General features: G+C 39.5%; 1 protein-coding gene across 3 annotated transcripts in view; it reads left to right on the top strand.

The window, feature by feature from the left end:
* The window catches only part of Neto (Neuropilin and tolloid-like), a 60675-nt gene that overhangs the window by 16256 nt on the left and 18139 nt on the right, over positions 1–26280 (top strand). Inside the window, exons 2-6 of one of the 3 annotated variants that reach the window (XM_086987975.1) lie at positions 14647–14817; positions 20910–21110; positions 22318–22572; positions 23111–23363; positions 25544–25701. In XM_086987975.1, the coding sequence (XP_086844101.1) occupies positions 22332–22572; positions 23111–23363; positions 25544–25701 (652 nt within the window). In that variant the 5' untranslated portion in view covers positions 14647–14817; positions 20910–21110; positions 22318–22331. Of the gene's footprint in view, positions 1–10835; positions 10955–14646; positions 14818–20909; positions 21111–22317; positions 22573–23110; positions 23364–25543; positions 25702–26280 lie in introns of those variants that run through there. The other 2 variants (XM_086987966.1, XM_022810275.2) reach the window with 2 other exon arrangements.

Below are 26280 nucleotides of genomic sequence, written 5' to 3'. Positions count from 1 at the left end.
GATAATACATTATACACTGCGACACTGCTAATACACCAAATGTTGCCAATTTCTACTGTATCTTAAGGGGCTTTTTAATCTCGAATCAACGATAATACATTGGTGAACAGAGTCGATTATCAGGCCAATTCCGGCAAGTCCTGCACGACCAAAGAAGGTCTGGTAATACCATTTCTATGTGATGTGGTGTTAGAACCGCATGTTTTGACGCATGAAAAATTGGATTATGGTACGCGGATACAGCTCACCATTGACTGTTTCTACACGTCCGGCAAGGTTTCTGAAGATGGGCTATTCCACAATGACTCCAGTCCAATATCCGCAACAAACAATAACACATTTGGTATACATTCTGTTTTCATAAAACACATATGGATTATCGGTTCTTCCAATGCAACTCATTAGCTTGTTTACGAAACCATTAACATCAAAATAAGCCTCATTGTTGAAGATGATTTTGTTAGAAAACTTACCGTTCACTTGTTGTTTTTGTTGCTGCTCTTGTTGTCATCATTCAACAAGTCAATTGACGAGCTCCTCGCTGTGCGTAATCTTTAGCCTTAAGTTGTTGAATCAACTAGATTTTGGGAGTGTGAAGACATGAATCCTTCATGAGAATCCGCCGCATGGTGCTTCGTGAAATGTAGCATCCTTAGTATTATACTGAATGGATGTTACCGGACCTGCAACCACCATATGTTGGCCTAAGCAATTTTCCATTCCGTTATGGTGTGTAGATTCCTAGTTACTTCTTATTCATTTTTATGTAAATATTCTGATACACTGTTTTCAAGTCCGGGCATATAGAATACTCCGCATATAAAGTGGTTGAGACAGCTGGAGAAGTTATAAACTATATGAGCCCACTCGCTTTTTGAACACAAGGTATTACTAGTGTGAGCAGATTGCTAGCACTACTTCGTTTGTAAGGTATGGACAGTGTACCGTTACCCGCGAACCTGGTGAATCTCTCCTGTGGCAGACAATCGTGCTAAAAATGTGTCGCGCGCCTGCCGCTTTAGGGGCTCGCAGTACGAAGTTTCCTAACACTGAGCACCTTGCTTCAAGGATATTGCCACGGCGAGTTTGTCTAGAACAAGTCCGGGGCTTGATTTTGGCAACGTAAGAACCTATGAGGCTGTACCATGTACGTAAATGGCTCTGAGGACGGCAGGTTACATTAAGAAAGCTGGTGGACAGCACTAATGGTATGTTTAACTTGGTATTCTATTGGGATAACCGCCCATTAAAGGTGCTTTTATGATTTCCTGCACCCACTCCTGGTTACGCCGGTCACAACAAGTCTAACAAGTGATATAATTTAGTATTACAAATCCTGACTCCATTTTGTAGTCGCTATGGGGTAAGTCTTTGACACGTACCACATCTAAATTCAACCCTATGTAACAGCCTTCATTATATCATTCCTGGAAGGACAAGTTGGTACTATAATTGTAGAACGGCTTGTGATTTATACAACTTAATATAAACACCTATGGAACCTGCATTGGACTATTTACTACTCAAATCTACCTCCAAGATTTTTAATTACAATAAGCTTATTTATAGGATTAGTCAGTGCTTTAGTGCGCACTACCTCATACCTATGCACCGTTAATCTCTTAAACGTATTTTGGCTGACTAGGTCTAGAAGTTATGCTGGTTTACAAACAGGTTTTTAGATCATTGTATACTGTACCTATATAGGAGCCAGTCTATGGGGCCAAGTGGTTGACTAAATAGTAAAAGTAAATTTGCTTTACTCCTTCGTTTCCTCTTCCACGTGAATTGTTTTTGTATTTTAGAATTTTCTGTTTGCGTGATGATCACTCTTTCCAGAATCTTGTTCTATATAAGAGAAGTTGGTATCTTATTTTTTGAATCCATATTTATTCCTCAATTAAGTGCAAGTAAGATCCATATCATGTTCGGTATACCAACCGATTTTGTCAATCATACTTAAGGAACAGATTATACAGATGATCCTTCTTTTTAAACGTATTATTGGCAAAGCTTCAAGATGCTCGCGGATCTTACGTCCAGAATCATCGCTCAGTCCTCCGTATCTGTTAGTATATCTAATTTAGCGTATAAATATCATTGGCTTGTTATATATCTACCTAAAAGTTATTATAACTTAATCGGGCGAAGGTGAAAGAACATGCATATTTGCCAAATAGTTATTTAAACAAACCATAGAACACTCTCGCTTTCTTCCAAACACCTACCACGAGCTTATAAAACTCGCCCTTTCATCTCACACGTTTGGCTAAAGATCCTGTTCGGGCCTAGCCTAGACTTGGAACTTATACGATTTTACTCTAGCAGACATCGTCGCCGCATTAAACTTGCACTAAATCCTATGTACTGAATTCGTCCGGCATTTTCTGAAACGTCGAGTCGATTGTGACGTCGATTTACGTGAATAAAAAAGGGCTAAAGTTACGATCTTGCAATGCGGAACAGAGGTAGTGACGATTTCATTTAAAATTCTCAAAATTTTGTATGCTTTATCTTAAGAGTTCTGTGGAACTTTTAGTCACAAACGCCAATTTCATAGCAATTTAGCTATAGACGATATTTACAAAGTCCACCATGTCTGTTTTTGGGTCATCACCTTCTTCGTACTATATAAATGTTCCCAACTAATCTGAGCATACGGGATACGGTTTTAATGCTATTTTTCTTGTGCACATCATGTCTTCCGATGAAATAAAGGTACTTAATCCCATGTCTCGACTTTTATTAGACGAACCGATCTTTTGGTAGGCATAATTATCTTTCAATAAGCCAGATAGAGCTTTTAGCGCTCCCCAGTATTTCTTAGAGCTCATATAATCATCCCACCTCGATGATTTTGCTATTGCCTTAAGTTGCTCTAAGGACCGCGCAATCCACAAGGAGCGTATTATTGCTTTTGCCGAGTCCAGGTGAGCATAGGCCTGCTGATCGGTAGACTGCTGACCGGCCCGTTTTTCTATTGTCGATTTTATAAATCAAGAGGTCAATTGAATTTGTTGTTCTTTACTTTGTTGCTCGCGGCAGCTGTGGTTGTTTACATCTACCATTATTCCTCTTTAGTCTCTGGCTCAAGCGATTCGGTCGTTTATTTACAACTGCACTCACTTCCGGTATTTTGTCTGCTTACGAGCACGGATTTTCTCGTTGGCATAAATAGATCTCGTTTATCGCACAGTGATTGAATGTCGTTTGTCGAGGCAGAAGTGCAATCATCATCATTACTATAAGGGAGCTAAAGCGTTGCATGGTTACATCTACTGAATAAAATAGTTTTACTTAAACAAGCCTTTTAGTTGTGGACTTCAAGTTAAAGAAACTTCGTTTACCTTTTGTTGATACCAAGCAGAAATGTAATGTTCATCCTTATATGTTTGCCATATATTGCCAAAAAGAGCTCCACGGCCGGACAAAATATCAAGAGTAGACCTTGCAGACAATCGCTATGGGTATTTCTATAATAATCTCTAATAATATATTTGCAAGAGGGAAAACTCTAGTTGTCTATTTACAGTAATAAAAAGTATCTGCAAGCAAAGACAAGGTGCAAGGGCCCATAGAACTTCTATTAGTACATACTTCTTAATATGATGTAATAGAGAACAAATTTCTCATTAGAGTTAGTGAAATCATGTACGTCAAAACTATATAATTATCGATTCCTTTTTGTATGTTAAATTTAATTTCACGCGCTTAACTTTCTCCACATTTATATTTGTAAGTTTATTATTTCTGGTTATTGCCTTGACCGAAGACATCATCGAAATAGCAATAGTATCGAATAATTCATCTGAAAAGCCAGGGTTAGGGTTAGGACCTTGACGTCATGTGGCACGAGATCGCGACAAATGCAGTTGTATTGAGTTTACTGCGGCAAAATAATATCTCTTCAGTGTGTAACTGTATCTTTCAATTAGGAAGTCGATTGAGGAGGTTGCACTTGTGAGCTAAGAGTTCGGATTCTATCTTCTTTGCTCGTTTGCAGAATTCCTCTAATTATTTCCGTAGACACTGCTGGTTTTTTCTGATAAAAACAAAGAGTCCACATCGTTTGTTAAATGGGTGGATGAAGAACATGAAGAATAAACTATAGCAGGGTTTCTTGACGACATCCTATTATCGCATGACATCCATAGACCATCAATCTCAGAACGCTTGATATTCATATAGTCAGCTTTGGCACGCCACCTTTCTGCTGCAAAACCGAAACAAGCAATTCGTGCGGCATCGTGTCAAAAACTCCATGCGAAATCGTTATATATCACATTACCCGCAGACCGCAGTTATGGTCATAAAGGCGCATTAGACAATAGGCTTTGAGTTAGGCTTTCTTATACTGTGATTCTGGAAACAAGCTTATGATGCTCTGCACTTACGATAACTCCAGTCTAGATACTTCGCTCCAGTATGCGAGAATTACATGGCCTTAGTAGTGTCACAAACTGGGGTCACATCTTTCAAGTATGAGCCTGAGCGCGCTCGATAGTCTTAATGCTGTTGACTCGAATAGGTTTCGTAAAAAAAAAAGTTGAAGAAAAATAATCCTTTTCCATTTCACCTCACGTATTGTCTTGTAGACAGCTTGCAGTGACAGATCGACATCATACATCATTTGAACGTGGCGAAGAAAAACCCCCGATAGGCGTCTCAAAAATTCTGATCGCGCGTAAGTGGCCTGGAAATGCCGTTTTCTATTATGTCCCGTGTGTTCGGAATAGTCAAACGAGAGGCTGCACTGGTAGCACAAAACAGAATCCTCAGCCGAAAATTCAGATTTGACCTGTTATTCCGTTTGATGAGATCGCATCCGCAGACAGCAGCTGTTGTAAGGTCCAGAGAATCCATTTCGTCTTTTGACGTACAGGGCTGCTACCTCTTCCTTGACATTCTGTGGTTCTCGAGATAAAGAGCCAATAATGCAAATGCATTTATCCTTCCTGTTACTTCTGTCATTAAATAAATAATCGCGTTCTGCCTAGTTGAGACCGTTTGCTAACATTTGGTCATTCTGCCCGTCGGTGTCTTCGCCAGAAGAGTGCACCTATGTACAAATTGGTATAGTTACGCAAATCTCTTCTTTCTTCTAAGCAAAATTTAAGCAGATTTTATTATACGTTAAACTGTACTCTTATACTATGAAGCCTTGCTGCACACGTCTGAAAAACTATCGGCAATTTCTTACGTGCTCTTATAAAGTTTGTAGGATTGCAGTCTTGTGCAAGAATCACTGCTTCCACATACTGCGTTCACTGCATGACCACAGTACGCTGAAAAACGAATGAGTACGAGTTCATTCCTTCAATACGTTAGCGTAACAGAGCAGACAAGTCTGTTTCCTGCTAAGGCATGAACACGTATGAAAAAGTCCAGCTTTATCCAATCAAATGGACATAGTTGATTGATCGCTCCATACCAGCTGTAATCAAACGACACCCAAGGGGACATTTCGCCGAGAGCATTAGATCGAAGTAAGCGCCTTTTTGAACGAAAGCTTGCTTGAATCATTTATCATTGTCGTTGATCGCTTATGTGTTTTCTAAGACATATGCTCGTCAAAAGCACGTTCGCTAAGTGTTATCGTAATTCTTGTATCAGTGAAGTAATTAACGTGCGGAATTGAGTTTTTACCGAACAAAAGCGAGTTTGCTACAGCCAGCGGACTTCACCACCGCTACGGTTTTCATTACTGTTAACATTAAACCTTACATCAGTTACATGGAGCTTTAAAGTTGTTGAGGCTTGTAAAAGATGATATCGGCTAGTGGCATACGACCGAACGTCGTCTACATATGGTTCAAAGCAACTGATTACTCTTAATTTCACTGGGCAAGTTGCTATAAACCGACGTAATCATCCTGGATAACACATCTATTTTGTTCCACAGGATTACGTTGTCTTACATCGCCTCCGATAGTTACTCCGTTATTCGAAGTATAATTACAGAAAACCCAACATGTTCAAAGGTATACCGGCCCGAGCTCGTGGCGAATGCAGATCAGAAGCCGAAAAATACTACACATATATACGCTGGACGTCTATTAGAAGAATTTCACTGTCTGCGAAAACAGAATGCCGATGCTCGAAGTCGTGCTGGGTAATGTCTACGAGATTAGGCAAATGCTAGAGGCAATCCATGAGGAACTATGATAGTCATTTATAACAGCTTTTAGTTACAGTGCCTTGCTAGCTTAAGAGCCCTTTAGGATCGTATTTCCCTTTCGGCGTCGCAGACAGTGAACTTTTTGCTACTTAACCGGAACATGGCTTTCTTCAGGCATGCATTTACTAAAATCATTTAGCGACGTACTAAAAAAGTAGCTTGTTGAAGATGCCCGTTTCAGATAGAGTCTTGGTCCGCTAAGCCCTAACACTAGCGATCTTACACAATGTGTATACTGTGTAGTTCCGTAAGTTGATACCACGCGGTGACACCGGGGCTCTAGCTGCCAGATGCCATACCTTACGGTTTTGCACATGTAATTGAACCATGCCTTAGTAAATCGGTCCAGCGGAGACACTGTGGCAGTTATCACGATCTTCTTCAGTGTAAGTACGTAGCCGCCTATATGGGTCCTTTTCCAGATCAAGGACCGTTCTGATAAGATGTATACTAGTTTGAATTCGTCCATGTTTTTCGGAAGCACTAAACAACAGACTTAGTTGTTTCAGTTGAAATGTGCCACTTAAGCTCGCCATTCCTTAGAGAGCCTGTGCGCCCTGAAATTCGATTCGGCTGCTGAGAGATTCGCCCCTGTGATTTTCAAACGTCGGTGTTCGTGTGTCACTTGTGCGATTGGTCCAATTATGGCTTTGACTCACGGACCAACAAAGTTATAATTTGTTGCTAGAACAACTGAAAGCAGCTGGTGATCGGTGCAATCATCTAAGTCCTGTCCCGATTTGCGACAAACCTGACAAGCGATTATGCCAAGACAAAAATTTGTGATCATGGTCCCTCAGATAGAAGAAGCCCTGTCTGTCGCCTATGTCTGCTTGTAGAACACAAAATTCGCCACTAGGGCGCCTTGGTGCAAAGGCAAGTTGGGCCGGGGCCTGCACGCTGTAGAACGCGCTCACTTTTTGACATTGTGCAGGTCTTTCAGGGAACTAGCACATCAATACCCATAAGAGGAACTTTTTTTGCCCTTTCACTATCCCACTGCACTATGGTTAAATTTGTTTGGCGGCCGCTAAGTCGGTCGGTACGTCTGGCGTTCTTTGCAACATTCCTTTGTCCTGTTAGCGCTTTTCCAGATCATTCAGATGATTAGAGCGTAAAAAGTGTCCTTCGGCAGTACGTGATGTTCTACCTCATATATCTTATCGGTTTTGCAGAACAAATTTTCTTTTTTCTGTTGTTTACCACATTCTAGTGTGAAGAATCTGTCTGCCGGTGCGACGTTTCATATTCTCTACTTGGCGAGTGACTTACACGGCCTTATCGAATTGTTGGTTCATGGCTTGCGGCTCATTATATCGCGTGCTTTTTGCTGCTTTGGTTAGTTTTAGGGTCATGTTATTGCTATGGCGATTGTCACCGTGGCTACTATTGTAGTTGTTGAGCTTTACACACATGAACTTTGTAATATTCTGAGTGACGGTGCTAGTCATTTTTCTAAAGCGTGTCGTCTTCATGCTTAAGCTTCTAATAACATCGTTGATTGCGTTCGTATACATTTCGAGAATGTAAAAGTTTTGTAAGAGCTCTTTAAAGAGCCGTTTGCTAATCTGTATTCCGTATGCAGTACTGGGATAGAATAAACAACTATTTTTGCATCGGGAGCATTTGTGCTTAAATATATTCTTGAGTGAGAAATACTTCTAGCCTAAAGTAGAAATATTTGACCAGGTTTATGTAAGTGTATGCTCCGTTCGTCACCGACGTCTTCACCAAACCTCCGACACGCCCCCTTGATTATCTACTCAGATTCTATATCCGTAAACGAAAGAGGAAGGACACCGCATTTATGTGCCGGTCTGGCACGTATCCAGTTGTGAAGTTTCTTGGCCGTTGCACGTCGATAACGTAGACAGCATTCGATTTATGTGGGCATTAGTGGTGGTCTTGTTCCTTTGGTACGCTTAACCTTTGCGCTGCATTCTGCCTGCCCATCTGTTCAAAAATAAAGTGTTCCGTTATGGTTACTCGTTTTTTAAGGGAGCACGGACGACTTATTATGGATGCCAGTAGTTTGCCGATTGGAGGTCCTTGCAGCCTTTGAGTGCTGCGTAAAGGTTGACATTAGGTCACGATCTTTTAAATGGGTCAAATTACCGAAAACCTTTTAATTGTAAAAAAAAAATAAGGTATATTAGATTTCTAATAATTCTAAATGCTTTTCTTGATTATATCAAAATTAAAATACTATAATTTTTCTCTCACCAAATTAAATATTCTCCTTTTCAGTTAATGCTAGTTTATTTCTAAATAGCTTCTTGTTTACCTATGCTAGAAAGCGTTTAGATCTTGGCCTAGTCTCAGTAGCTTTTTCTCAAAGGGAGCAGCTGCAGATGTCCGTGTGTAATCAGACTCGCTTGCACCAAACCTTAGATACACCTGGTGTTCGCACTGACTTTTCCGAGAGTTACACGATATCCCAGCTCTTCTCCGTTTTTCAGAAGCGTGTGGCAGCTCCGATTCTTAGTGGCTCTGTAGTGCGTTCACTTAAAAATGCTGAAAAACTGAATCGTGTGCGGAACTTCACACCCGGCACCCGCACTCATTTCATGAACAAATGCTACTCCTAACGATACAATTTTTTTGCGGGGGGATCACAGGCTAAAACAGTAATGAGCTAAGTATTGGGAAGGTGCTCAATTGTGAAAAGTTTGTATCGCAAGCATGCCAGTGAATGGCGGAAAAATGCGAGGATTCAAAAGATATTATCGTATACCTAACTAGGACTTTTTTACAACAAATCTCCGTCTCAAACAAGTTTTATATCAGCTACTGGTTTAGTACCTTGAAGTTCTTTTAGTTACCACCTTGAATGGGCTTTGAGAATAATTTTCTTTCATATTGCAGCATTATTTGTATCGCTTCAATTTTTCTGCTTCAATATATGCCTGTTCTATGGTTTAATGAATATGAATCAATATTTCCAGTAAATAAATGAGCTAATAATAATAATAATATATCATTTGATACAACCTTTGTTATTCCTGATAGTAACCTTCTTTGATATAAGGAACATGATAATCTATAGAATTTAAGAGGGCAGATATTGTTTGGCTTATGATAACGAACGGTTGTGCGAAGCAAATAAATCATCTGATGATTTTACCATTATCACCCTGGCGCCTTTTTAAATGATACTTTGAGCATGAGCTGATGTTGTGGCCCCCGTTTCCGCTAATCGGATTCATCTTGCCTTCAATATTGGCAACTATTTGCCAAGTATGATTTTCCCGAATCATATGACGACAGGCTCGCTGGTGGATGGTGTATTTTTCTAATAAATATTTGTGATTTCAACCGGCCAACGACATGTCGTTCCGCCCGCCGACAACATACTGGTCGTTAGACGTCCAGTCCTCGTCATTTACGATTTTTAGTAGCAAGCTGAAATCCAACTGTAGATGAACTACACAAATTATTATTCAAACACACGATCTATAGCCATATGAAAAAGAACCAATGCTTAAAAGGTACCCGAAGCCGTATATTGACCTTACTGTCTGTGAATAAAACTAACGCCCACATACGTCAATTTCAAAGGTTTTCAATTGTTATTTCAACGTTAAAATATGTTGATCGTTCATATAGGTTCTGTCAACTCAAAGCCTGGCGCTACGCTCGAATTACTCGAAGACTTTCGAAATCTGAAAAGATTTCGGTCGTTCAGTGACTTACGAATGATACCGACGCAACACATCTCTCCAGAGACCTCTTCAACAGTCCAGAAATATCTAGACTGCCATTTCAACTAAGGAAAAAATTCACCAATCATCCCAATTCGAAAACGAAACCTTCCCTCATCTATGATTTATACAATCATCCTATTGTCACCAAAATTACTAAGGGTACACTTGAGGCAGCATTTTTATGCTTTGAAAGATCAGCATCTTTTAGAAGGCGCTGAAATCCTATGGCAGAGAAGTACGTCAATACGGAAAGCACGAAGACAAACAATGGAAGACTTTCTCGGTCTTCTCCAACAATCTGTATTTAGGCATTATACGTTGCTCTTAGTCGCACTCGAAATTCCCAGAGCATCACAGTTTTTCTTAGAGAAAGCAACGACACGGATACCGAGCTGCAAGATTCTGCGATTAGTAAGAGAGAAATCTGAGTAAAAATGATTATACTTGCAGTTTAACTCTGTATGGCTTATAGGAGCGGAGCTGGAAGTCCAATTCACTCCAACCTCCGTTGCTGCCTCTATATTATCAGCAAAAATGTATCTTCCGGTTCAATGTAAAAACGTCACAAAATGAAGTCTGCAACGTACCGGACGATTCTTTTGAGGGCCACGAAGGTACTGATCGTTCAAACAAATTTCAAGTTGACATCGACTTTATTTATAGTAAAATTAGAATTACTTATTTCTAGATAAAAATAGGTAAGAAATTATTCTACTCATATAGGTAGAATAAGATGTTTTAACGGCAAAGCAGACGTAGAATGAAGCCTGTGGATTCGTTAAGTGCATTACTAAGACTTAATGTCCATTTGTTTGTAGAACAATGAAAAGTTGCTTTACAGGAGATCTTCCGTTCAAATGAATCGATTTGCAACTACGGGTTTTGCATAGCGCAACGGAGTTTCACTGTAAGATGTTTTTTTTTAACAATAATTTAGTAATATAATGATTTTTCGAAATGTTTACTGCTAGGTCCGCAGGAAACTTCTAGAGGCCTACTTTCGAGAAAACAGACTGAATTACGTTTTATGCCTGCACTACTATAGTCACAGAAGACCTTCAACTATATACTGGTGAGCGACGGGCGCTATTCGCGGGCATACTGTTTATTATGGTACAGTATACATGTAACTACATTATATTGTCTATACAAAAGGGTTCTATAAATGTTTCCTGGAGAAGACGAATCTATGCAAATGGAAATTTCGTCGTGTCATATTGACATAATTTTTTCAATGAACTGGCAGAAAGGATAATTTTTCGTGAAATTATCAGTCCTTAGAAACAGATCACTATCGAAATAAGTAATCCTTACCAATGCTTATCGTGCAAACCTACGAAAACAAGATTAGAATTTTCATGTCAAAAAATCTCAGTGGCCTTCGTAAAATCTATGCGATATCGACACGGCACGCTTCGCCGAATCGAATACGTTCAACAACCCTAAAATTAATGCCATAATTATATTCTGTGCATATCAATAACAAACGAGACATCGATCCTTGCCCTACGTCCTATTTGGCAAGTCATCAGTATTTTTTGCTGCGATGCCGCACGCAAGCCCATTTAAACACCAGTTGGAAGCCTATTGATAATAATAATCTAATACTGATATTGTGTTAGGTCTGTTCCACATTCTGAGCAGAGTCCAAGCACAATGATATCCTGGCTACATGACAAGAAACCGTCCAACTACACTTGGTTCGAGCTCAACGCGATCATAAAGGCATATTTGGCACTCACCCTACCCTTTCTATTATTCAGAGAGGTATTCAGAGAGGCAACCGTTTTAAGCCTTCTTTGCACCTGCTAATACGCTCCAGAAAAAACTAAAATCAAAAATGTTTTATTGCTACTTGAATATCTACTTCGACCAATTTGTAAAGTGAGTGAAACTCACTGTGAGAATACAAATTATATGTTGTGAAAACAATATATTTCTATTCCCGAGGGCCCCTGAAAGACGCTGCGACTAACCTGCTATCAGTTGTTAGCTAATACCTGATTATTATTCTAATTTCATAGCAGTACGGTTGACACCTTCCTGGTGGAACAATATTGACTGCGAAATGAAGAGAAGGTCAGCGTTGTCAAGTTACATGGATTCGCTTTTAGTATGACGTTACGAGCAGAGATGTCGAAGTTTCTTGATGTTTGATGCTCCAAATCTAGAGAACTGGCTTCAGGAAGTCATGCGGGTCGCCACTCGCCATAATGGTACTTTGCTACGACTTTCAGTGTTGTCTGACGTTTCGCAGTCACGAGGCCAAATATGCGCTGGACACACAGATCCAACTCATGCATGTGTCACATTATGCACAAGAGGGTTCTCGCTCGGTTTCCGAACGATTTCGCTGACGTTCATATTCATTTAGGCGACTTCCTACAGATGAAACGTTCGATGTCGATTTGTCGTTGACGTATACTTAAAACCCCGTAAAGATAACGATGTTCGTGAATTTCTGAGTGGCCTGCGACCGCAGGCCCGATTCCACGGCCAACAAAGCTTCTCTTCCTTCGCCTTCATGAACACGATTGAATTAGGCCATTCCAATAGTTACGCGTCGCTTTCTTCGGGGCAATATAAACTCTTACTAGTACAACGAATTCCAAACGAACGAGCTTCCAGATTCAGTAGTACGACTTGGTCTTGTTAACCTAACATTCAATTTGCATTTGTTCTAGTACAAAACTATCTACAGCCTTATTCGAGGCTACTGATTTTACCCACACTTCCATTAAAAAACAGACCTTAAAAGCATCAAGGAATAGCAGTTCGTTTTTGAGATCTCTAATGGGATGTTGTCTCAGTTAGATGGTAATGTCGCCCTGAAGCAAGTGCGATATTTAACAGCTTGGCCGAAATGATCTGTAAACTTGGTTTTATGTGACCATTGTTTTATAGCAACGAGCACTGATTTCGACGGCTCGACGCACGGATCAAAATAAGCTTTGAATGTCTCATCTGAGATTTTGAAAGGAAACACTTGTTTAATTAAAAAAAAATATGGATGTTTAAATTCGAGCAATTCTGTAGAAACAACTCAACAAATTATTCTCGTTTCTATCGGTTGATTCAGCATCCATCGATTTTTCCGCCAGCTCACTACCTCACTACGCTAATCCGCGAAAAAGCACAGGCTTTTGGCCTCGATAATTTAGAGTAAGTTAAGCGAATAGGTAATTTTTACACAAGCGTATGGTGACTGGGATCATTTAGAAAAAGTGGGAAAGCTTTCAAGTTAGTTTACTAAGATGTGCTCTGGAGACAACAACTAGAGGTCCTGAGTAAAAGGAAGCTAAGCTGTAAAAGTAAGGAATACCTCGCCTGGGTCATAAAAAGCACATCACACGTTCAATTAAGCTACGTATCTAAAGGCAAGGAGCATGCGTATCACGCGTCTAGATGATGATGATGGTGATGATGATGATGATGCTTATCCAAGAGCAAGCTCTGAACTTAACATTACGATCAGAAAAGAGAAACCTCCCAAAAGGCTTTGACATAAATAGGTGATGAAAAACAAGGTTACATATTAACGCGACAAGGACGCCTAAACGGACAATTTAATTTTCTGTATCTAGATGAGGCCAGCTCGATGTTAGATAGAGCAATTTCTAATGAAATCCAATTTACAAAATTATTAAACGATTCCCTGTTTGATCCACTCCTAAAATCCGCTCCGGTTTCCATAAACTATTTACTCATATCTATGCACCTGTTCTCCCAAATTACCTCAACGCCGATCTCTGCACTGGGTATGGTATCTTTGCGACACTCGATAGGAATTGGTGAATAAATGGGCGACTACAACAAGTCTATATGGACTTCTGCAGATGCACAAAGATTAAACGGTTAAGCTAGCAAAGCCCTCCTGTTTGGAAGTAATCGGATCGCATATTTTGCTAGCGTTAAATGTCTAAGAGAGAACACGTGATTCTTATAACCGGCAGCAGGTGACAATCATCGACAAATCTCCTTAAGTACTTCTAACAAGCACACTAATTTAACACACATCAATTTGACCAAAATTACCTGGAGCCATGGCACAGTATCTGAAAAACTTAGATCGGCTCGTTACAGAATCAGAAGTGGGCAACATGCGTATATACAAAACACTAGTCAAAGATCCGTGAAGACCCGTTAATTAAGCCGCATCTAACGAACTTGTCTAATTCTGGTCGAGAACTGATAGAAAGCTGCATATACAACCAGATCAATCAAGCGATACAAGGACTTGTCGTGATCGACTACATCTCAACAACGTTTCGCAAGACCTTATTCCCCCGCACTGCTACGCAGATGACTCCAAATACGTACGAAGTCCAGTGAAGCGATATGGATCCTCAAAACTGATTGCTTAACAAGGAAGATGTTATATTACACTTTGCACAACTATGGCACTGAAACGGATATTTTTATAGCCAAGATTTTTTTGTGGAGATACTAAACTAGATAATATATCGTCAACTAGTATGGTATAGGTGTATTTAACTTGAGGATTAATTGACTGATTAAATTATTTATTTTAATTTTCTTCGACGTCTGAGATCGAATAATTACTACTTAATTAATTATATTTTAATTACTGCTAATGCATTATAGTTTTAATTCGTATGTGCCCTGAGAAGCACGCATGTATATCACAAACGCTTAGCAATTTAATTACCACTAAAGAATTGTTCGCAATTTTCAGCATAGCAGTCAACCTGCAAATAGGCCAAATAGGTCTAATTTGGCCTTTTTCTTGTTTGATTATTACAGCTAAAGAGCAGAAAGGCTACAAATTCGGTGAAATGGACGAAGAGGAGAAGGCACGAATCTGCTTTAACTTTACTGTGGGAGACCCGGAACGAAGGGAATTCTACTCACCACTGTTCAACCTTTCCGGAGGCACTTACCCCAACAACACTGAGTGCATGAAACGAATTACTGGTAACTTAGAGCATTTATTTACATTTACCATATTGTAGCATATTCGATGGGTAAGCAGTAGAGATACGTCAGATTTCAAAGGTTATTACCATTAATTCTTTTTGAAATAGCATCTCTGCATTGCAGATAATGAACTTCATCTCAAAATATTACAGTACAACAACTATAATAAGCTTCAAATTCTAATAGTTCATTTGATGGAATTGGAGCAAAAGAAAGATAACATCTCGAACCTACACAGTAGGTAGTAGTAGGTGAATCGAACCTACGCAGCGGACACAGCCGGGGTCTCTGGTTGTTTCACGAATCTCATTAACCCGCATAATATCATGGAACCATATACTACGCAACGGATTAACACGTCGATTCTCTTTATATAATTCCCTCTATATGCAATCTGCCATAGCACTAGCGCCAAAAAAACTGTGTCGACTATTTACCCTTGCGTTGTCAGATAAATTCCAGGTGGATGGGAGTTTTTGATAGGCCAAACTGGCGCTAGAGACCGTTAAAGAATAGTGGCGTGCCCAAATATACGTAACGGTTATAACAGGATGCATGCAGGCCCATTGCTTGACAAAGAAAAAGCAGGTAAAAAGCAGCCTCTACCTGTTGTAGGGTGCACAATTGAGCCTCATTGACGTTTTCCTAAATGAATTGGATGCCGTTAAAGGCGGTTAAAACGGGCTTGATATTGAAAAGGAGAATTGTCCTATTCAGAAAGAGGAGTGACGATCTTTCTATGCCAGCACCTACTACCGGCGTTTTCCCAACGCGTTCTGTTACATGTGACTCGGTGCAGTAGGCCTAAAAGCACGATAGAGTTAGACGTAAATAGTATAAATGCTTAAAAAATAGCATAGCTATGAGATGTTGTTTACTGCTAGTGCCGCTTCCTCTTGGAGCTTCAAAGCTGGCCAAAACTTTAGCCTTGTCAAAGTTGATTTCTAGGTCATTCTCCGTTACATAGTATTGAAATCGGATAAATATTTGCTAGACCTCTAAGCAACCTGTTCTATAAATCGCAAGATCATTGGCACAGAATAGGACATCTGCCCTTAGATACTGGCGCTTACTAATTATGCTGCTTGAGAGATCGCTTAGGAAGATTGAGGAAGTAAAGGACTGAGGCCATTGCTTTGAGCCACTTTTGGAACCTGTTGGAAAATTGTAGCTCCTGAATGTCTTTTTATATCGCTAGGTAGTTCTATTGCTTAGAATACTGGTTAGGCATTTCTGCTTCGGTGAGCTTGAATAAAATCTGATCTCTATGTGCTCTGTCGAAGGTCGCCTTGAAATTGACAAATTTAGCATAGATATACTGTTTCGTGCCCCTTGTACTTGACAGATCCTCTCTTGATAAGCAGGATTTCGTAAGCAGTCATTGTTGACTTTCCCTACAGAAGCTGCGTTGAGCTTCTGGCATCATGCTTCAAGCTCTCAGAGTGACGCGTCGAAGGTATTACCAAAAGTACTTTGTACTAGTGGTTTTTTAGCAATTCCCTTCTACGAGCTCAATTCTCAAGGATCGTTCGGGATAATACCAAGAAATGTTTTTGCCTGTCATCCGCTATTCTCTGGCCATGCAGGACAGGCATCGAGCAGAGCAGTTCCGCATGAGACATACATTGCTGTCACTACGAGGTGTTTAGGAATTGTCGGATGTGATGCAACCGCTTTATTAAGTTTCTAGATTTATTCAGGCAGAACAGTAGCTTTCGACCGCGTTGGTACGCCGTCCATACTTAAATTGTTTGGCTGCCGGTTCTTCCAGTTTTATGGGCGCCCGTAATTTCTGAAACTTCACCAATGTCTTTTAAAATTGTCTCTGTGTCGACCGTGTGCATCGAAGTTGCCAAGATACCACGGGTTCGAAAAAGATTATAAGAAATCAACCAACTCTGCGACTGCAAGGTTAGGACAATTCTAAGGTATATTCCTTAATTGTTTTGAACATAATATAATGATGCACGAGCACAAAACGCTGCAAAATTTAAACAGCGAAGAGCAGAAACAATTGAAGATCAGCGAACGAATCTAATCTGCAAGATTGTAGTCTTTATACTTTCGGTGTTCCAAAGCTAAGTTGATCAGAGCTCAAGGGGTACAGGCGTCAATAAATACTACAAACGCACCCGTCGTTTAGATAGCGATAGTTCCAAGTGTTTAGGATCGTGAATCACTAAAGTGGCTAGGATGCAGGTCCCTTACAGAGTTACGTGGAGAACACTGGCCTGCAGCGATTTGCAGGTGACATGTCTTCCTAAAGGGTAAAAGAAGAGGGAACGAAACTGTAAGGCTAAGTTCTGGCTTTTACTGCGAAGTTAAAACATCATCATCTCCTGTTCAACAAATAATAATAGGCAGTCTAATTTTCTACCAGAGAAAGTTTTTAAGAACTTTTTAAGAAGAAGAAGGATGTGAGTAGGCTTTCGGAATAATTTCTTTTAGGTACTGCATCAATGACCTGCCCTCACTAAATGTCTAATCGGAGTGCGTTTTGGGATTCCTACATTAAACTGATGAAACGGCGTGGCAACCACACAAGCAGCTACTAGCCTTAATAATGTTTCTTTATTTTCACTAAATACCTTAAATTTTATTTATATTCCTCGAAACATGTTTTGCCAATGCTGGGAGTTGAACCAGCGTGGCAGTATACTTACTTATTATCTTTATCATTGCAACACACTAACATTCTCCCAAACGCCATTAGAAATGTTGACGAATAGTATAAATAGGATGGATGTTATATTCTGAATGGTGTGCTGCAGTAAACACTACAAGTGTTTTTTTGTATATGAAAGATTACAATGAGGGCAGGGAACTAAACTCGACCAAGGCAATGCTCTCAGTAGTATTACCTAATAGAAGGAAAATGGCATAAAAGAGATATAGGTTTAAGGAATGCTAAAGATAAAAATACAAAATAGGGCGTTAATATGACTGTGTGATTTCGGAGCTGTGGCAATTTAGGGATCAAGATTTACAAAACCATGTGTAATAGAGGACACACCTTGCTGAGCTTTCAGTCCATATATCTCACAGAGTCCAATTACAGTCTCCTTTGCAACGGAGGGGATTGATGAAGAAGTGTGATCCATTGAAATGGCCCGAAGGAACTAAGTATGTCTCGGTAATCGCCTTAAAACTGCGTGAGTGGTTGTTTCGAAGCGCCCTTGTCTTAAATGGTGATGCCACGATAGCAAAGTAGGACAGTCTTATATTAATGTGTCAGATAGAAGAATTTTTCAGGTTACACGGCTGAAATAAGACAGTACCTTTAACGAAAACTGAGCAAACTAAGTTTAAGTTCTGAGTTTGATGATAACTCCATTGCGCTTCCATAAGTCAACATAAATAAAAAAAATATCAAGTCTACGTTAAGGAAATCAGTTTTCGTAAAATTAATTACTGTTGATAATAATATAAATACTTCTATAAATACTATATCAGGATGATCAAAATAAGAATTAGATCATAAACTTTGTGATTGAAAATTAAATGTACTTTTACGCCAGACATCATATTCTCGTCAGAGATTTAATTAAACGAGCAAGGATAGGCGTAAGGGAGAGTTGCTTTGACAGGGTATCATCCAAAAATGGGAAAGAGAGAATGAATAGGAGAGACCAAAAAGGGTTTATGCTCTCTTACAGAATAAAATGTGCTGATATGCAGGTACACTGACGAATGATGTTACATAAAAAATATCGAAAACGATCCTAGAAGGCCGGCTTGTAGGGCAATAAAACGTTTTGTTTCTAAGCCAGTACTAGCTGACCGTGGTGGCCACAATTACTGCAGATTTCAATCCAATCTCTTCGAAAATAATTATGTTACTCTATTTTGCCAGTACAAAGTGTATTATGGTTAGTGGCTGTTTATATTTAGTATTTGTTTGATATTACCGAACCGTAGCAATGCAATTGACTCTTCTAGTTTTGCCAAGATACAATATTTGTACGGAACCGAAACTTCATTCAGCATTTCGCTAGCTCCATGAGTACCATATCAAGTTCTACTGCAGATTCTGCCAGGTTACCAGCTATAATAAATGGTCATTTTATATGAAAGCTTGGGAAACAAGGAACATGATTTCGTCTCCATTATCTTACTTATTTCTACTAGTCACTTTCAATCGACCACACGCTTTTTCCCAGCCTGTCAGCAGTCATGATGGACTTCCTTATCATTATCACATAGGTAGTGTCTTCAGCTGCTCGATTAAGGCACTCGTTTCAAACCAAATAACTGTGACACCTGCTGCGAGCGGAAGATTCTCTAATTTGCTTTCTCTCCTACGTAAAATTATCTTATGAAAGTTTTACGAGCAACACAACATGTTAACGCCTGTTATTTCAAGCGCGCAGCTATATTAACTAGGTTTTCGTTTGACGTATTTTGAACTACAACCTTTTTCTGTTAATCGAATTTGGTTTTCCCTCAGCAGCTTTCGTGATGCGACGCGTATTATCAGGCTGGGCTGCTCACTTGAAGGTTTTAGCAACCCATTTTAGCAAACTGCTGTACCTTAACTTTTCAAATTATCCTTGGCAAAATTCCTTATATATGTACATATATAGTACACGGGTTTCATTGTCAAAACGTACTATTCATTAGAAAATAAAATAAACCCTAGCTTGATTTTGACGCGACGCAGACTTCTTCAGTAAATTATTTGTTATATAATTAATAACAATGGGCATAAAACAGTCGTTTTTTTTTACACACAGTTGTCGTCATTGATGCGACAAGTATTGTTTTTGTTTCATAAATATTCATACCTTGGATCTAATTTACTGATTAGTATTTTTTCCATGAACAAGCTCTAATTCTACACTTTTTATATTTTTTTGGAAATCGGACGTGTGCTGTTACTTAGTTTGAACCTCATGAGAAGTACCTTTTCTTATGGGCACTTTAAGTGGCAGTAACTACGAATTACTTCTTTTAGTATTGGGAAAAATGCCATTTTCATTGCTACGGTATTCTCGCGTAGCATAAGTAATGATAGCGAGTTCTGCCTATAGGGCATTTACGAACGATTCGTACATTAAAATGTTTTACTGCTTTTCTACGGATTAATAATAACAATCAATTAATAAATAAATGGTTTGTTTCGCAAACCCGAAAGATGGAATTTTTTTGGCACCTGCATATTTAATATGGAATAAGTCCATCCAACAACGATGCCAGCTAGTACGGTCAAGATGTCAGGATAATTTTGCTGCGTCAAATACGAAAATGAATATTTCCAAATGAAAGTTTTTCTCCATAGAGTTGTTTTTGTTAGGCTACGCCCACTCATCAAAGTCACCATTGCCAAACACGTATTCAGTATTTGCTTCGTTTTCTTGACGTACATCCCGCTCTCGCAGTAGTACTCATTGTGACCTCAGTTGTTTCCCAACGGAGTTTCTGCTCGCATTTCCCCTACAGTGGATTCGCCGATTCGTTGTCGATGAAGTAAGATAATAAGATAAGTAATTAGATACTGTGCCGTAAAGCGACGGACAGTTCTTTGTGAAGTTGGATGACCCTGATGACGGTCAGAAAACACCAAAGCTTTGGCTGTCGCTTAAGATACAGGTTTTAATTTCCTTTGGTCAGAACCGTCTCGAGAGAACGTTTAGAGGACGTCTCGTCTAACTAACAAGCGGTCTACTTTTCAATCTTCTCGCGGTAATGCTGTCTACCGATAGTTCGACCGTTAATGCGTCACGAGATCGGCATCTTTGTCGTGAGGTCCGAGCCGCATTCCCGTCGTCGAGTTGGACGGTGCTGCCAACTCCTCCAGCATATAATCGCGAGCCCTTTGTTGCTTAGGCTTTCCTTCGTCGAAGCCAGCTGTTTAAGCAACTCTTTCACGACTGGCCATATCGCTAGTCATCAAAATAAAACAGACCAACTGAGTCCTGTTGCTATGTGCCAAAAACGAGAACTGCATAACCACTCGCTTTGTGCTTATATATCTGTAGACGCAGTATTTATTCAAACATTATCATAATATTTGACCTGTTACAAAAAAGACATATATATATATATATGTAGGGCAACAAGTATTTATAGTATTATACGACCCCTTTCAGTGGTGATTGGCTCAGGGCTGTCCGCTTTCCATAACTTCACTTTGTTAGGATCGAAAACGCCGTTTGTGGCGTCGCGGTGGACAGCAACGATTAAATTTGCATGCCTTAAGTTGGCCTACGAAAGATGCATAGCTACGTACGATCACACGGAAGGCATTCTACAGGGAAGGAGTTTTTGACACATTTCGACATTGAAATCATGTAAATATATCATTAGGCTTAAAGCAAATTCTTCGAATAGAGCGCACATGTTTCATTGATTCGTACCTAGGTTGATCACGACGCCTCGACTACAAGATGGGTAATCGAACGCCGTGTTGCAAAGAAAATGCGGGAGTAGATCTGTTTTAATGATAGATACCTTTTTGCTGCCCAATTGTAATGAAGATCATAGGGCCTATTAGCAGGGAATCTGAAAAATATAGCAAAAAACTTTAAAGGCTACGACGTCTGATATGGGCGATATTTAGGACAGCAGCTGTTTCTAACGGTTTGTGAGGAAAAATGAAGGGTATATAATGGATGCGATAACTCGTTTGGCATAATATGGAGGTAGTCATACGTCATAATAAATAGTAATTATTATGAGAACAAGAGATTTTTTTGTCGAGTGTTAAAGGTAGAAATTTGCATATGAGATCCCCGCAGTATTTCAAAAGATTCATAATTTCGAGGTCACCTTCCTCTATTATTATTTACATGCTAGAATGATCAACGCAGTTGTATTAATGCTCATTGCTTGGAAATCAGAAAAACAACTTATAGCATGTTCTGTGTTCCGCGATCCTGCGAGAAAGTAGTTTAAGTTTTACATTTTAAAAACTACCCTCCTTGTAACTTGCTTTCATTCTTTGTTCTATAAATAAGTGTGAGAAAGGTAAAATAGCAGCGGTGGTCCAAAATTTTAACCGAAGTTTTTAAAATACATTTGCTCAACTTCTTTTTCCTTTTTTGAATATACGCTATTTCCAAATATGTATGTATATATTAATTAAGCAGAAAGTTACCGTTAGCCTTTGTTGAATTGTCCATAGACTGCGTAACTTTCCAAATGTATAGATAAGTGCGCAAGTTTAGTTTAGTTTACACGCTCTTTGATGAGTTCGAAAAATGCTGGCCGCATATCAACTGGATAATGATATTATCATGATTCAACTGTATATTCCCTCTAGGATTCAATGAAGGTGTATTAGGGTTGAAATAAGTTTTCCCGAGCAACGAGTATCTTTATTTGCAGCATTGCATTGCAGCATAAAATGAAGCTGAAGCTTCAATCCCAGAGTTTACATATATATATATATATATATATATATATATAGGGCAACAAATTCGATTAACAGCTTCCTCTCTCAAAGTGTTAGAACAGATATTTCGAGTGGTTGTTAACATAGTTTTAGCACTTCCTCAGCTCCTTTAAATCACATGGTGCGGTTGGAGTTCCGCGATCAGTTTCACTTAGAGGAGAGTCCTTCATGTGAATTCGACAAGTTGGAGGTACACAACGGGGGTCACGGCTATTCACCGTTAGCTGGCACCTTCTGTGGTCGCGAATTTCCCAAGCCAATCCAGAGTGAAGGAAGAGAGCTCTACTTGAAGTTCACCTCGGACGCATCCATCGAGTATGTCGGATTCAAAGCTGTGTACAGTTTCATTCCAGCGCCAAGTAAGTCATTTATGTCGAATAAGATAAGACAAATGGGATGCTGCCTTTATTACTGGACGCGCTACTTTGGTTAGAAATTGCTTACGGAGATGTTCAAACAATACGATCTACTACAGCTAAATATTACCTGATATTTGTGGACCAAATTCTCGTTATATTGACCTAAAATTTTTCTAATGTACGTTAACATCTAACTCGAAATGCAAGAAATGGTTATATATACACACATACGTTAGATTAACGGTTTTCTTTTCACTCTCACTCACTGTGCCCATAAGAGAAAAGCACAATTTTAAGAGCACAATAAATGGACGCTTATTAATAGGTAAATTTATGCACAGGGACGTCAGATCTAACCTCTTATAGGCAGACGTTACGTATAGTCCGGTCCGGCTTTTCCTGCATGGTCGTTTGCAGCCCCAAGTAATCATTACTATAGAATGCATTACTCTATGCACATAGCAGTGAATGTTTTGTTCGTTAAAGGCTGTATTTAGAGGTGTATTAATGACTATAGCTGCATTTGAATCCATTTCAGAAACGGAGGTGGATCCCCCAGAGTGTAAATTTAATCGCGACGGTGTGAATGGACGCATCAGTTACTCTGATATCAGTAACAGTATAATCTTACATGCAAACGAAACGTTGTCGCCAATTGATTGTACGTGGACAATACGTGTGCAGAATGGCTCTAAGATATATATTACGTTTCTGCAGTATGAGCTGGCCCAGCCGAATAACTGCCAGACCAACTTCCTCGACATTATCTCGGGGGGCGCTAAGCAAGACCGGTAATTAGTAATACTATTAAACATACATTATAGTCTCTCGGACTAATAGATTATAATAGTTTGCTATTCCATCATTTCGTCATCTAGCTTTGAAAGGGATATATTTTACAAGATTAGTAAAAAAATAATTGGCCTTGCATTTTTAAGATGGAATTAATCTTTACAACTTTTTAAATGCTAGCAACTTAAGCGTTGCTTTAATATTCTGACCAAGTTTATAACTGACAAGAACAACGTTAGCTTTTCATCGTGTTAGCTCTTACGTTTACAAAAATATCCTTTGTAACTGAATTTATATTTTGGTTCTAGTACACAGTAAATGTAAACTGAGCTCTAAAATAAGCCGCGCAGTAGGATTTATGATAGTATTGAGCGATATGTTTCTGTTCTGTTGAAAACACCGTATGATCGGACTACCATTAAGTTCGTAGGTAATAAATGCTTTCAGGCAGAAACTTTGCTAAAAGATGTTTGCGAAATATTAAGGCGCAAAACCAATAGCATATGATAGGTGTGCCCCTGAAACAAAGGCTATCACCGCATTCAAAGGACTAATACACATGTTGTTAGGTACTATAGGTGAGTTAGTGCTTGGACAAGTTTCGTTTAATTAATAGAGACAAGAAAGCGGAGGAAATTTAAATGGTGAGATTTCTTAGTGATTATTAAAACTGATCTTTATATATATATATATAAATCAGTTTCAGTTATTATATATATACATATACCATGGCAGTCAACAATGTTAACAATAGATAGCTGCTGTTTCGAACGCGATTAGGATACAGAAGCTCTAGCCGTTAGTCGGTGTATTGTCGGTCACCGAGCAGTCCAATTCTTCAAAATTTAGTGGAGCATCAAAACTCGACCAAATCCGTGCAAACAACCGAACCACGAGACCTGAGGACTGCTCTAGTGACTTTCCAGCGGATTTCTGCTTGATCGTACAAGACGGAGAAGACGGAGTTGGGGACCCTCAGGTAGTCCTCCAGTACTGGTAGAGACATCAAGCGGTCGCTAACGTTAAAACAAGAAACGGAACAGGAGACTCGGTTGCGAAACGACTTGTGTCGACAAAAAGAGGCTTGTCGAACAAAGGAGATTAGACGTGTGCCGTGCGGGGGAGCAAGCGGTCATATACGATGCGAAGCCGCCAGATCCGTAGAAATTTCAAAAAGAGAAAACAGCGGGAATGTATTATCGCTATGGGGCGCGGCGCGAGTCTCCAAGAGTCTTGAGGGATGTGCAGTCCTTAGGAAAGTAGCCGTTAGGGAGGCGTCACAGCAGGGGCCCAAGATCGTTAAGACACCGAGTTGCGAGCGGCGCAGCCACGCCTGATGCACGCAAATGTTGCGCGGACGCAGCATAACTGATAGCGATGGCAAGCATTACGGCCAAGCAAATAAACAGCCCGTACGCAACGGATACGGTTAGGACATGAAACGCTAGTCGATATTTCGTCAGTCGACTAATGACTTATCCGATATATATACATGAAAAAAGGCTGGCACCCTATCAAGCATGCTACCAGACTTCACATCCTGCTGTTATATTTCTTGCGGAAAATTAAACGTAATTCAGATTAAATTCTATGAATTGAATGCGATCAAACAGACATCAGCAATGAACCGTCTCCATGCGTGCCAATAAGGAGCTTTTACAGTTTTGAACGAACAGTGGATGGTCAACAAGGACTGAAGCGGGGATACAGAATCGTCTATATCCGTCGTCCGGCCGTTCAAAATGTACCCGTATGCGTACAAAATGCGTACCTTGATTTGTACGACTAGTACTCAGAGAGGACGGTACACTTAATATTCTCAGAACATGCAAACTACATGAGCTTCCCTTGAATAAGATTCTAATCAAGCCCGTTTGAGAACCTTTCACAAACACACTTGTTTGGGAACCTCCAACAGGACTATATATTCTCCAGCCATCAACTTACCCTAGTAAACGGGTTTATAATGTAGTCATTTCGAGACACCTTTACCTGACTAATTCGTATACGGTCATGTGAGCTTTATATGATTCTTAATAAATATCTGAGTAGAAACAGTTTATACTGCTTCATGTTGAAAATAAAGCCAGGGAGCTGCTTAAGATAAAGAAGGCAATTTTATCCATTTTCTTAAACCGTTACAATATCCCAACAGGTTAATGTTAAAACTCATTTTCAGACTAAGCCATTTTTGCGGAACCATAGCAGAACCGACAACCTCGGTGACGAACGAGGTGCAGATCCGCTTCTTCGCACAGGGCGCTTTGTTCAAACAAAATAACAAGCCGCCTAAATTAGAAGTTCTCTACACGGCGTTTAGGGAGGTCATGGACCCCAGTAAGTATCTGGTTATGTTCCGGAATTTGCTACCGGTTTATTTAGTTTTTATGATAAGTATTCATTGCCATTATTTCATATTCAATAGTAATAACAATACCATTACCATCTTTGATGGATATTATACAAATATATAAATGTTAAGAAAAATCCAAATACCGATGAGATTATTATCATTAGAATTCACGGCGCATTGCCCACAACATCATATTTGGATCCGCATGTCCCAAATCTGAAGCAGTAAGTTACCTCAGAAAAGCTGTTGATCTTAACTTCATTACAATGTGTTAATATACTCATAATATTTAATATTTTTGGTACATATTGTACGAACATCTACATTGTTAATGATGCAATTATGTTGCGTGTGAACTTTATCGCATTACGTTCTACGGTGTGTTGTAGATAGTATCGGTTTCGTGATACCGCATTAAGTCTCTAGCTATAAATTGTCTGATGAAAACTATTCATCTGAACTAATTTGAAAGAGCCGTTCCCCTAACTACTCCTTTGAACTGAAGGAACGCTCAAAATAAAACTGATTTGAGGTTAAATAATAAGAAAAAACTATCTTTAATG

Source organism: Varroa destructor, unplaced genomic scaffold, assembly GCF_002443255.2.
Source record: "Varroa destructor unplaced genomic scaffold, Vdes_3.0 BEIS01000001.1, whole genome shotgun sequence".
Classification (NCBI taxonomy): domain Eukaryota; kingdom Metazoa; phylum Arthropoda; class Arachnida; order Mesostigmata; family Varroidae; genus Varroa; species Varroa destructor.
This window is presented reverse-complemented; position numbering and strand designations above follow the sequence as displayed.